Below are 13,311 nucleotides of genomic sequence, written 5' to 3'. Positions count from 1 at the left end.
ATGATTTTGGTTCATATTCCTCATATTCATGGTTTTGGTGTATCTGTATCTTTGGGGAGATGATTAATGACAGAAAGAGGGCATGGCAGGGGTGCTTGCAGGGGGCTGGCAATATTGTTTCTTGATGTGAGTGCTGGTGCCCTATTTATTTATTTATTTATTTTATTTTTTGTTTTAGAGATGAGGTCTCGCTATGTTGACCAGGTTGGTCTCAAACTCCCAGCCTCAAGCAGTCCTCCCATCTCGGCCTTCCAAAGTGCTGAGATTACAGGTGTGAGCCACCATGCCTGGCTTGGTTCCCTATTTATAAAGTAGGGATAATATGGATCCCTATCTCATAAGATTGTTGTGAGGAATAAATGTTTTAATCCATGACATGTAGTAACTGTTCAATAAATATTAACTATTCTTATTACAAGCGTTCTAGGGAAGGAGAGATCCCTGTCTGGGAAGTCTCCTGGAAAAAATTGAGCCCCAAACAATTTCACAGGTCCAGGATCCTGGATGCTGTCCTGTGCCTTGCTCCTGTCTCTTGGATTGTTCTCAGCGATGTTTGGTTGCCTGTGTGACTCACCTGCAGCTCCTTGTGGGCCTTCAAGGTCTTGTGTTTTATTCATCGCCGTCTTCTTTCTCTCCTCCTAGTCCCTGGCCCTGCCAGCTGCTGGCGGTTCTGTTTCTGCTCTGTTCCCTTCCTCATGCTGACCCTTCTACCTGGCCTGCCTTTCCTTCCCCTCCAAACTGGGAAAAGTCTTCTTTCGGTATCCCCAGTGCCATCTGCATAGTAGGTGCTTTCTGCTGTGCTAAAAACCAGTCTGTGCACCACCTGGCCATGGCCCCAGTGCTGTGGGCTGACTCAGGCTGAGCTAAGTTTCTATTCAGGGATTTAATTTTCCTGGTAGGCCTGGCATGTCAAGGGCCATAGTTTTCCTTACCATTCTGGAGCCACCGGGCTTCTGGGTAAAACTGTCTGGCCAAGAGACACAGGCTTTCATTTTTCAGAAAGGAAACCCTTCCCAACTGGTGGAAAATAAGCTTTTGCTTAGTGACTAATAACATAAACACAGACAAGATTTCTGGGCTTATAAATAACCAGTTGTAAAAGTGCCCAAGGGAAGCAGCCTTTTTTTGCTAGAAGAATAGCCAAGAGTATCCCTGTCACCTTGTAGATAGTGACCTTAAGCACGGGCAAAGGAGCGTTGGGCCAAGGGTGCGGAAGCTGCTCATTCTTCAGTATTAATTCCCAAGGCCTTGCTCTTATACATTATAAATCCTGGACTATTCTGGAAAAATAACACCCAATCTCTAAGGTCCTTTCCTGCTCGAAAATCCTGTGATTCTGCGGCAGCCACAACATGTTTTAAAGAGCGATGCCAGCAGGGAGAGGAAAGTCTTAGGGTTTTGTTTTGCTAGAGCTGCCTAAGTGGCTGATGAAGTAATTATGAGCACAGCTTCCATTCGTTGAGCACTGGCCGAGGCACCGTGCTGAGGGTGATAGACCTGTGAGGAAATTACTAGTCTCATTGGACTGATGAGGAGGCGGAGGGTCAGAGGGGTTGATATATATGAGTGGTAATGGAATGGCTGAGAGCTTGGGGGTAGCAGTCAGACTGCTGGGCCCAGTGCTGGCTATGCCTCGTACTCTTTGTAGTTATGGGAATTATTATTCACCTTGTCCCCAGGTGTTCTCATCTGTAAAATGGGGATCCTCATAGTACCGAATCCTTATGATGTGATTCATGCAGAATGATTATTAGCATGGTGCCTGCACATGGTAAGTCTACAGCAAATTTTGCTGTTATTAAGAAAGGCTTCAAGAAGCTTCATCTGTAACAGCTCTGGCCTCCTTGATGAAACACTGAGGCTTGAAATCTAGAAATTTTGTTTGCTCTCAATTAATTTAAGGTGACAGGGCCTTGACCGTGAGACTTGGGCTTCTTCCTATGGGGGACCGGGGGATGGTGTCCCAGAGCCAGGCCTGGCTGCTCGGACAGTTCTCTGACCAGATTGCTCACTGGCCCTGCCTGAGAGAATGAGGGGCCAGTTTTATCCCTCGGGTATCATCTCACTCATCCAGTGTTTCCCAAACTGGCTCCATATGAGTTCTTCTGGATGCCAATAGGAGGATTGAAATGGCCCAATCAACTGGCAGAACTCTGAGTTAAGGAAACCAGGCTCTCTGAGGACCATCAAGTATTAATGTTTGGCTTGGGTTTGACCGTGGAATTTTTTCTTCTTCAAGATAGCTTGCAGAATGAGTACTCCATGGAGTATGCATTTGGAAGTATTTCTTGACCCCTCCAAATGCAGTCAGCAGGGAGGCAAGTGTGAGGTCTGGCAACCAGAAAGGATGGGGGTAAGGGATGTCCTTGGAGGTGAGACAGGTGGACAGATCTGCGATATATTTTATTTTATCTTTGAGATGAAGTCTCACTCAGTTGCCCAGGCTGGAGTGCAGTGGTGTGATCTCGGCTCACTGCAACCTCCACCTCCTGGGTTCAAGCTATTGTCCTGCCTCAGCCTCCCCAGTAACTGGGATTATAGGCACCTGCCACCACACCCGGCTAATTTTTTATATTTTTGGTGGAGATGGGGTTTCACCATGTTGGCCAGTCTGGTAACTTCTGGCCTCAAGTGATCCACCTGCTTCAGCCTCCCAAAGGGCTGGGATTACAGGCGTGAGCCACCGTACCTGGCTAGACTCGGGATATATTGTAGAGACAGGATCAGTAGGACTGATTGATGGAAGCTGCTTAGTAAAATATTTGGTGTATTGGACTGTATTGAACCGAATTGTGTTTGTGTCTCCTTGATACCAAATCAGCCAGTTGGAGGGGGAAGAATCCAGCCACTGAAACAGCCCTTCTGTCTGTGTGAGGCAAGTGGCCCACACCTCCCGACAGTTGCTGAAGGGCCAGAGGCTTTGGCTCCCTTAAAGACATGCCAGACTCTTTGGGGTGTAAGGCTTCTTGTTTATTTACCTGTCAAAGTACTTTCCTTCTTTCTACATCCCTCCTTTTTAAAATTAGAAAACCCGCTGCCCTCTCCAGGGCCTATCACTCTTTCATTTTTGGGGCCTGGGCCATGCATCCCGAGGCAGTCGGGGTGTTTCCAGTTTCCAAGGTTTATTGTTAATGAAAAGTGCACAACAGGCTGAAATCCCTGGCAGGAGCCAAAGCTGCAGGGTACACCGAGGCCAGCAGACACTGGAGCAGCCAATTTTATCTGGATGTTCTCTCCTCCTCCTCCTCCTCCCTACCCTCCTCCTTCCCCCTTCATTTTATCAGGGAGGTTTGGCTGGACTTGAAGGAGCCAAAAAGGAACTGGAGGGGTCTGAGCTTCTAGCAGCCAGCAATAAGGTATGGGAGGACAGGGGACCCAGGCCTAGGGTAGGTTCCAGGTCAACTCAGTTCTTCATTGAATGTGTGTCTGCCTTGGTGCTAGGCTCTGGGGATGAATTAATATTGATAGCAACAATAATAGCTAACATTATTGAGTGTATGCTGTAAGGGGAAGGCCTTGTAAACATTAAACATACCTGGTATCAATAAGTCCTCCCAGCAGTTCTAAGTACTTGCTAATATTATTCACGTTTTGTAGTTGACTAAACTGAGGCCCAGAGAGGGCAAGCAACATCCCTAGAATCACACAGCCCTAGGAGTATCTCATTCCAACACTGTAGTTTTTAGCTCTGTCTGTCTAGGCAGAGGACCTGGGTATGTAAACCAAGAAATAAACCTGCACAGTTTGCACGTGCTATGAGGCAAGTATTGACTAGTGCAGTGGAAGGGGCACTGTGGAAACCACATATGAGCACAGTCTTGGCTAATGAATTAGGGTGCTGGGCATAGGGGGCCTGATGGAAATGTTAGAAAAGTGGATGAGATGGAGGGAGGTAGGCAGGGGACCTTCAGGGAGGGTCTTGGGTACCCTACAAAGGTTTTCGTACTGTATCCCTTAAGAGTGATGATGGATTTCAAAACAAATATTGCTTATTTTATCCTTGCTCAAAGGACATCTTATGTGAAAGTCCAAAGTGTGAAACAGGTGGCAATGGAGTGGCTTTGGACAGCCTGTCATTTGTGGCCTCCTTCTCCCTGCCTCCTTGCATGGGTCCCTGGCCATCTGCCTGGAACCCTGACTTTGAACATCACGGCTAGAGAGCATCAGCATTGGGGAGAAAGAAGCATTTACAAGCATTTGGGAAGACTGTTTCCTTGGTGGTGTGGTGGTTGAGTGAGAAGGGGCTGGACCTGGTGGCAGGGAACCGGCTTGAGATCATAGTAGCAGCAGCCCTGCAACCTGCGGTGTTAGTTCCCCATCCATGCTGGGGACTGGAGCCCTGCTGATTCCAGCCAGCTCTTTGGGAGGCCGTCTCATCTGGTAGTTCTGCACTTGATCTTTGACGCCAAACTGCCTGACTGCAGGCTGTGCCAGTTTCTTAACCTCCCTAGGCCTCAGTGTCTTCATCTTTCAAATGGTAAAATTACAGATATTTCCCTGATTATTTGTCATAGGGTTTAAATGAGTCAGTACATGTGAGCTACTTAAAACCTTACACACAAACTTGGTGCACAGTAAGTGCTATATTGTTATTTATTATTAATGTTCAGAAATGCCTTTATGTAGTTTGAGTTTACTCATTTAATAAATATTAGCTGAGCTCCTACTATGTTACTCTGTGCCAAATACTGTTCTGGGTGCTGAGGATACACCAGTGAGTGAAACAGGACAACCCCCTTTTACATTTGACTGGGGGAGACAGAATAAATAAATACATGGAATGGGTGTGTAGTAGGGCTGAGAGGGGCCCATGGGATCGTGCACGACTTGGTGGGCTACATTAAAAGCTTTGGGTTTTATTTGCCTGAGATGGGAAGTTATAAAGAGATGACAAGATTGAGCACCCATTTTGGGGTCAGAGTAGCTCTGTCAGGGCCGGGTACCTGGTCCGTATCCAGTGGTTAATAAATTATTGGTTGTGTTTGTTGCTACCCATCATCCTATCTACAGGAAAGCTGTTCTGGGAGAGGGTATGAGAAATGATCTTGACAAGGAAAGTGGGGTCCTCAGAAAAGGGAAACACATTTCCCTTAGCATGACAAACGCGTGTCCAGGAACAATGGTGGTGACACACACCATTTTCCACCTGGCGGGACAGCACGCCCCACGCCTCGTGATGCTGAATTGGCTGATTTGTCTTCTGACCCATCAGTCGATCCTCTGCCTGGCGACATCTCCGTTGTCCTCTCTCGCATTCTCTGTAGCATAAGTGAGCTTGTTGGCTAAACGGGGTGTTTGTGTATTGCTGTTTTCCCTCTGCAGTGTTTGAGAACAAAGATAAGATTGTGATCATCATGGAATATGCCAGCAAAGGGGAGCTGTACGACTACATCAGTGAGCGGCGACGCCTCAGTGAGAGGGAGACCCGGCACTTCTTCCGGCAGATCGTCTCTGCTGTGCACTATTGTCACAAGGTATGGCTGCGCCTGGCCCGCAGCTTTGGCCGTAGATGGTTTTTATGGCACTGCATGATTTTTTTCCTATTATAAAAGTGATATCTGTTCATGGGAGCATGTATGGAGAATTTTTGAACTAGAAAGAAGAAAATTACCATCACCCATGATTCTGGAATCCAGGGATAATCTATTTTTGACATTTTTGCTTGTTTCCTTTCAGTCTTCTTCCTCCTCCTTCTCACATTTTTTTTATGTAAACTTTTAATTTTGAATAATTTTAGATTTACAAGAAAGTTTCAAGGGTAGTACAGAGAGTTCCTATCTATGCCTTTCTTAGTTTACCTTAATATTAACATCTTACATTTCTGTGGTACATTTGTCAAAATGGAGACACCAATGACCTTTTTCTGTTCCAGCATCCAATCTAGGGTACCACAGTGGATTCATTTTTACATCGTTTGTGTCATGCTTTTTTACTTAATACTTTAATCTAAATATTTTCCTATATTATTAAAAATTATTTGTAATTCTTGATTGTTGGACATTGAGACCATTTCTAATTTCTGATTATGACAAATAGTGATCAGTATCTTTATATATGAATATTTTCCTCTCATGTGAATAATTTACTTAAGAGAGATTCCAGAAGTAGAATTACTGGGAGAAATGTTCTTGAAACCTTTCTATGCTCTTGGTGCCTTTTCTTGCATAGGTTACCTACATGCACGGATGTGCTCAGAAGATGGCCACAGCCAGGCTCATGCCTATAATCCAAGCTAGTTGGGAGGCTGAGGATTGCTTGAGCCCAGGAGTTCAAGACCAGCCAGGGCAACATAGCAAGATCCATCTTTAAAAATTTTTTTAAAAAGTAGCCAGGCATGAGGTTGTACACCTGTAGTCCCAGCTGTTTGGGAGGCTGAGACAGGAGGATTCCTTGAGCACAGCAGTTTGGGGCTGTAGTGAGCTATGATGGTGCCACTGCTCTCCAGCCTGGATGACAAAGTGAGACCCCATCTCCAAAATAATAATAATAACAATAATAATATAGCCACAGTAGAGCCACTCTTGGTTTCTGGAAAAGGCATAAAGTACACAGATAACTATAAGCCATGTCTCAGCCATTATTGTTATTAATCATTTTGGCCATGATTTTCATCTCATTCAGACTTTCTCCAGATCTGTCACACCCTGAACAGTCATTTACTTTGAGGATAACGTGACTTGAGTCCAACAGGGCATCCAAAACAGAGTCAACTTCTTCATATAAATGATCTCAACATGGGGCCTCCTGGTTTGTTAAATATTATGTTTAATTGAGAGTGGCTCTGTAAGTAATTAGAGCCAACAGTTACTCAAATCTAAAACCCTTAACTCATGTGAACATTATTTGACCTCTCTTTGTTGACTCAAAATGTGCTCATGATTTGAATCGTATAATATTTTGTATTTCATCATGAGGTATCATTGTAAATCACCACAGAGGTGATATTTTTGATATTGGAAGTGTGTGAACACTTGGATTCTGTATGAATGAGGCTTTATTAGACTCATTCCATCTTATTACAAAAACCAGGAATGCAGCAATGTAAACCAAACTGCTCCTGATGTTTAAAATTAATGGAATCAGGTGTCTTGTAGTCCACATCTTTCTTCTAACAGACTCGGTTTTGTGCATTTCTGAATTCAGAAGACCTCCTTGCAGGCTTGAATTAGAAAAAGATTAGTAGAAATACATGTTTTCATTTCTCCCTCTGAGCAGTGCTTTTGGAGCTATTAAGAATGGTCAAATGAAAAGGAAAATAAACAAGAAAGAACCACCCATAAACATGCCTGTTGGTTTGCTCAAAAGAGCAGCTTCGATTGCAGATGTCCTTTATGCTGAATGATGCTCAGAATCATTCAATGTCCCCTGTTACTTGTCCACTCACCCCAAAATAGCCAGTTCTTTCAGGCCCACTGCTCTTCCCATGCCCACCCACCCCCTAAAAAGATAATCGGGTCTTAAAAAAGAATGAAGAAGGCTAGTGTTTACTGCTGTGTAGACCGACAGCCTATTGGCTGATGACTGCTTTTCACGTTTCAGCTGGCTGGCTGCTGGTCATTGAAGTTCAGCCTCCAGCCTTGCCAGAGTTTGCCTGAATGGAAAGGTCAGGCAGGATGGCAGCCACCTGCTTTGGTCAGGCCAGTGGTCCCGGTCTCATTGGTCTGCTCTCATGCTTCATCTTTCACCCAGCCCTGAGTCCTGCTGAGCAGAGAGGGACTTTCTGAGTCTTCTCTCCAGGTTGCTTAGGAAATGTTATCCTCAGGACAGATCAAAACAGGTCGGAATAGATTGAGCCAGATGTCTTTCCAGCATTGAGTAGGCAGGCAGGCACACAGACAGACAGATGAGGAGTGCCTGTGAGCCCCACAAGTCTTGAGTCCCCGGTAGAGAAATCTGCTTCTTCCCTGGGAATCCCGTCCAGACAGACATTGTTTGCCACTGCCTGGGATTATATTGCTTTCACACAGTGGAATTACATTCCAACAAAGAATCCCCCTGCTGTTTTACAGGCTCTTGGGGAGAACAGATTCCAGTCATTTTTCTCTTAACCACACAGCAAGTGACTAATGCTCTCCTGTCGCTGGTTGGTCGCTGGCGGGGGAGCGTCAAGACAGTGAGAGCAGCCTGAAGGATGGAGGTGAAGACCACCGGGCTGGTGCATTTCTTTAATCTGTCAGACATTTCCCTTTGCGCACCCTCCTCCTCCCTCTTTCTCTCTTGTTCTCATCCCAGCCGCTCCCATTCAATTCCCTCTTTGTCTTCTCATTTCAGAACGGTGTGGTCCACCGGGACTTGAAGCTGGAAAATATACTGCTCGATGACAACTGCAATATTAAGGTAAAGCCCTTGCGTCGTTGATTGATATGCAGGGCCTGGGTCTTGCAGCCGGATGGAGGCTTAACCTGCTCCAAGCCGCAGCCTGGAAATAAGGCAGCCACTTCCTACCTGGCAGGCCGGTGGGGAAGAGTCTCTTTGCTTGAGCTCTAAGTCCAGTTCAAACAATTAAATGCGACAAGCAGTTATTGATCTCCTACTATATGCTGGGCATTGTTCTTCCTCCCTGGGTAAGATGAGATGACTAAGATACAGTGTCTCTCCTCAGGAAGCTCATAGTCTAAAATCATCACCATAACAATACTTTTAGCAACCAATACATATTTCATATGTATTTTATATTTTTGCCTGATATCACTTAAATTCAATCTTTACAACAACTCTACAAGGTAGGTACTGTTATTTACATAATTTCACAGATAGGGAAACTGAGGCACAGAAAAACTAAGTAATTTGCCCAAGGTAATCCAGTGGTAAAGAGTAGAGTTGGGATTTGAACCCATGTCCGTCTGATTTCACGAGCCCAAATTCAAGTCGCTTTGCTTGATTTGCTAGCAGGATCCTAAATTATTTTAGAGCTGGAACTCTTTTCCTGGCTATTTCTTTGTCACTCTCCACCCTGTCTCCTACTTCTCCCTCTCCACCTTCCCACCCCTGAAACCAGCCATAGACCTGGGAAGCTGACTAAAATGGGGATGGTGCTTGCTGTTGGGAAATAGCAAGTGCTGGAGTTTACTTGCATGGAGAGTATTATTGCTGGCTGCTGCTGGAGCTGGAGAAAGCTCTCCTGGCCCACAGGGTTCAATTGCCTCCCAGGGAGCCCTCTGAATGTCCTTTTGACCACGTCTACAAAATAAGCAAATACGGTTTCAAAATAAACGGAGCTCGCTGCATGGGTTTCATTATGAAACGGCCTTAGTACTCCCGGCACCAGCAGGAGCCCTCCAATTGGCCGCTGGTGACGTTAGTGGCTTATCCCTGGTCCCTGGGCAAAGCATGGGAATGATTTTTTTTGTTGCTGCTATCAGTGGAGGAGCGTGTGATGAGACTTGTTTCCTTTCTTGGAAGGATGGAGTTGCTTTGGTGTTGGGATTCTCTGTACAGATCATGGCAGCAACCATTAGTCACCATCATCCTTTGAGAGGCCCCTGGAAGCCATGACCCAGTGACCTCTTGCTCTTGCAGAGTGGTTGACCGTAGTCACATGTAGTCCATAGAATAAGCAGGAAATAGTTGGTCAAAGTAGTTCTCCATGGGAATAGGAAGTGGAATCGCAGGGTCTATTTCTGGCAAAGTGATTGGATTATTCTAGAAGGAGCACTGGTTGTAGAGTTAGGAAATTCCGGGCTGTATGGCTTACTAGCTTCTTGACACTGGGAAAACCACTTAACCCTGTTTCCTCAACTGTAAAATGGGGTAACAGTACTACTCATAGGCCTGCTTAGAGTAGTGAATGAGACGCTCTGTGTTTAGTTTTGTAAACTGCTAAGCACTCGTGTCCAAATGAGTCAAAGTTAAAAGCAGTGGCTTTAGAGTTAGATATTGCAACCCTGCCCCTTAGTAATGGCAGGATTTGGGGTAAGTTTCTTGATGATTTAGGCTTTAGTTTCCTCATCTGTCAAGAGATGCCAGTTCCTGTCTCTGCGGATTATTATTTGTTCATTTTTGTTTCAAGGAGTATTTTCTGAACTGTTACTGTGTGCAATGCCCTGTGCCCAGTCCTGGGGAGTCAATAATAAACGTGAAGATTTTAGACAATACTACAATCAAAGCAATTCATGCTTAACTGTTACTATACTGGGAGCCTTCTTAAGTGGCTGGCCACTGGAGAGGGAATTGAACCGGAAGTCAGCTGCTCTGAAGGTGCCTACCTAGGTCCTAGGATGTGGTGGTCAGGCCATGGCTGAAAAATTGGTCCTGGTTTGAGGGCCACCACATTTTTCTAAGGGTTTGTGTCGTCAACCTTATTGACTTCCTCTCCAGATCTTTCCTGCCACCTGCCCCCAGAGCTCTCAAAACTAAATGTCATCTTTACAAGGCCTGGAATGTAAGACTCTTGCCTAGGGGTTGGGTTCTATGGTGCAGTGTGACCTCTTGGTCCCATGATGTATTCCCAGAAGTGATAAGACACATAGCTTTCTATGAAATCATATAATTCCCTAATGGAGGAAAAGAATGATTAGAATTCTGAAAGCAATTGTGCAGGGAAACAGTGAGGCAGGAGCCCGGGAGAATGGCTTCATTTGTGTAAGCAAAAGGGCAATGATGTTGGGCCTGACAGTTCCCCTGCACCAAGTTCTTCAGCCTAGGGTCCCTGTGCATGATGGAGGGAAAGAGCACACACATAAAGCAGTATTATCAATTAAGGCTTAGGCATATACCTTTCCTTAAGAATTTCTAATCCTGGCATTTCCCAAGGTAAAGCACGGGTGTGCATGCACACATACATCCCAAAGAGAAACCAGATCTTCCCATTATCAACACTTTTAAATTCCTTTCCTCTTTGTTCAAGGAATCCTACTCAGATCTGAGAATCCTACATCTTTAAAGAACTTTGGGAGTCATTTTTCCAACCCCTTGTTTTAATGATTAGACCCAGAAAGTCTAGAGGATAATGCCCATGATCACACAGTGAATCAGTCTGGACTAAATTATTGTGTCTTGCTTCCCCAGAGTGTAGACTAGTGCTTGGCACACAGTAGGTACTTCAAAATGGTTTGATTTTGGAATAAAGGAATGATGAGCCAGGATTAGAACTCATGTGTTTGACTTCCAGGCAAATTATCTTTTCATCATCTCCCATCCACTTCCAAGGTTTTAAAAAAATGTGATTCAGCTGGTCTTGATTTGTCTTCTGGTGGTATATTCTCAACTCTTCCTGACTCAGCATTTTGCTGAAACATATTTAGAAAGGACCCATGCTGGCAAAGGCAGGCAGATACATGGCCACAAGCTGGCCTCTATGCTCAAGAGAGCCCCTGCCATCCGTGTCTGGACCTGGGGGACCACGGACACATGAGCCACGAACCAGCGGGACATGAGCAGCAAGGTCCTCTCTTGGAGCCCCCTCTGGTGCTTCTCTAAATGTGGATCCATTTTCCACGTTTCAAGGGTGGAGGACTTTGGCCTAGGAAGCCTATATAAATGCTACTGGTTTAAACTTGTCACATGTCGCTGCAGTGGTGGGGAGAGCCATGTAGCTCATTCCTCTCCCCTTCCCTGCCTGATGTTGATTTGCAGAGCACACATCTGGCATTGGAAATTATTTATCTGGCACTGCGAGAGGGTGTGGTTTCTAAAAATATTCACACAGTCGGTCAGCAGAAAGAATGAGAGCAATGTGCTGCTTTGGGCTGCATTCCGTACTCTGGAAGCATGTCTACTAAAATAGACACCAAGCACAGCACTAATTTGCAATTAATAAAAAACGGGCCAAATTCACAGCCCACTCTCTGGGAGAATGGAATGCTGACAATTCCCATAGGAGGCTCCTGTAAAAATGTCTTACAATGAGAAGAGGTCCAGGCACCAGGGTCAGCCGACCTCCTCCAAGAGGGCTGGGAATCTGGTGAGCTCCCAGGGCTCAGAGTAGAGGGGCATAGGGGAAATGGCCTGCTGCCCCTTATGACAATGGAAGCGCGGCTGCTGTGGATAAGAAAAGAAGCTTTGAATGGCCAGGGCCAAGATGAGATAGAAACCTCTGAGGCTTAACAATACCAAGTGGGGCAGCTGAGAGTCAGCCTCTGGGCTTTGATGATATGAATGGGAGAGCTCTGTGTTCATGCATGAATTAATCAATTCATGTGTTGTGTGTATATATCCACGCATACCTGCATTCACTCATCCATTCCTGCATTTATTCGCTGAGGAATTGAACGTCTTTTCTGGGCAATATTTATTTGATCAGAAATATTCATTAAGGTCCTACTGTGTACTTGACCCTGTGCTGGGGATTTAATAGTGAACTAGATGGCCAAATTTCTGTCTTGGAACTCAGGATCTCGCAGTTGTTAAACTAGCAGTGATAATGAGCCGTGAGGAGGATACAGAAGTCAGTGAAGAAGAGAAGGTACCTGCTGTAGTGAGCTTAAAATTCCAGTTGGAGACACAGCAGTACACAAATAAACACATAATGTAATTGGCTGGCAGTGAAGAAAATCCATGCAGGATGAGAATGAAGAATAGTGTTGCTCTTTTAGCTAGAGTGATCAGGGAAGGCCATTGGTATAGGACTTGAATTCCTGTCATCCACCAAGCTCTCTCTGGCTTCTTGACCTTGGCACACATGGTTCACACTGTCTGGAATGCTCTGCTCATTCCTTTTTGCCTGCTCCTTCTTTGGGGTCTCTGCTTGACTGCCTCTTCTTCCAGGAAGTCTTCCCTGATCCTTCTCCCTTGGCAGGGCCAAATGGCCCTGTGTAATGTATTCTGGAAGTGCTGAGCAGGAAGCAGTGGGTCTGTCTGGCTGGATGGACCAGAAAGCTTTCATGGAGGAAGAGGGATTGAATTGGGTTTTGAGGGATGGGTAGGAGTTTGATAGTAAGGAGCATGATGATGGCTTTTCAAGAGGAAGAAACAGCAAGCACAGGAACACAGCATGGAGACTAGAAAAGGAAAGTAATGCTTACTGAGCCCCTGCTAGAAGCTAGAGCCCCATGTCAGACCTTCCACACCTTATTTCATTTGGTCCTCAGAATGTCTCCACCGGGGTGGGTGTGATTACATCATTTTACAGAAGAGGAAGCTCTTGCAGCTAATAAGTGATGGGACTGGCTACAAACCTATGGCTATTTGACTCTAAAGACCAGACACCTGATGAATTCTACCCTCTACTCTTACTATCCAAATCTGCCCTACATCTAAGAGCACATCAAATGAGGGCACTGTTTGGTCCATGCTTTGGTCAGCCTTACCTTGGCTGCAGGCAGGCTTGCAGACAGCTATCCCTGCGAGAGACTCTCCAAGTGCTAATGGTGG

At 45.4% G+C, this 13,311-nt stretch overlaps 1 protein-coding gene across 1 annotated transcript in view; it reads left to right on the top strand.

Annotated features, from left to right (window-relative positions):
• NUAK1 (NUAK family kinase 1) overlaps positions 1 to 13,311 on the top strand; it is a 75,648-nt gene that overhangs the window by 46,783 nt on the left and 15,554 nt on the right. Inside the window, exons 3-4 of the mRNA XM_004053807.5 lie at positions 5,323 to 5,474; positions 8,272 to 8,337. Coding sequence (XP_004053855.1) covers positions 5,323 to 5,474; positions 8,272 to 8,337 — 218 coding nt within the window. The remainder of the gene's footprint in view (positions 1 to 5,322; positions 5,475 to 8,271; positions 8,338 to 13,311) is intronic.

The sequence above is a fragment of the Gorilla gorilla genome, chromosome 10, assembly GCF_029281585.2.
Source record: "Gorilla gorilla gorilla isolate KB3781 chromosome 10, NHGRI_mGorGor1-v2.1_pri, whole genome shotgun sequence".
Taxonomy (NCBI): domain Eukaryota; kingdom Metazoa; phylum Chordata; class Mammalia; order Primates; family Hominidae; genus Gorilla; species Gorilla gorilla.
This window is presented reverse-complemented; position numbering and strand designations above follow the sequence as displayed.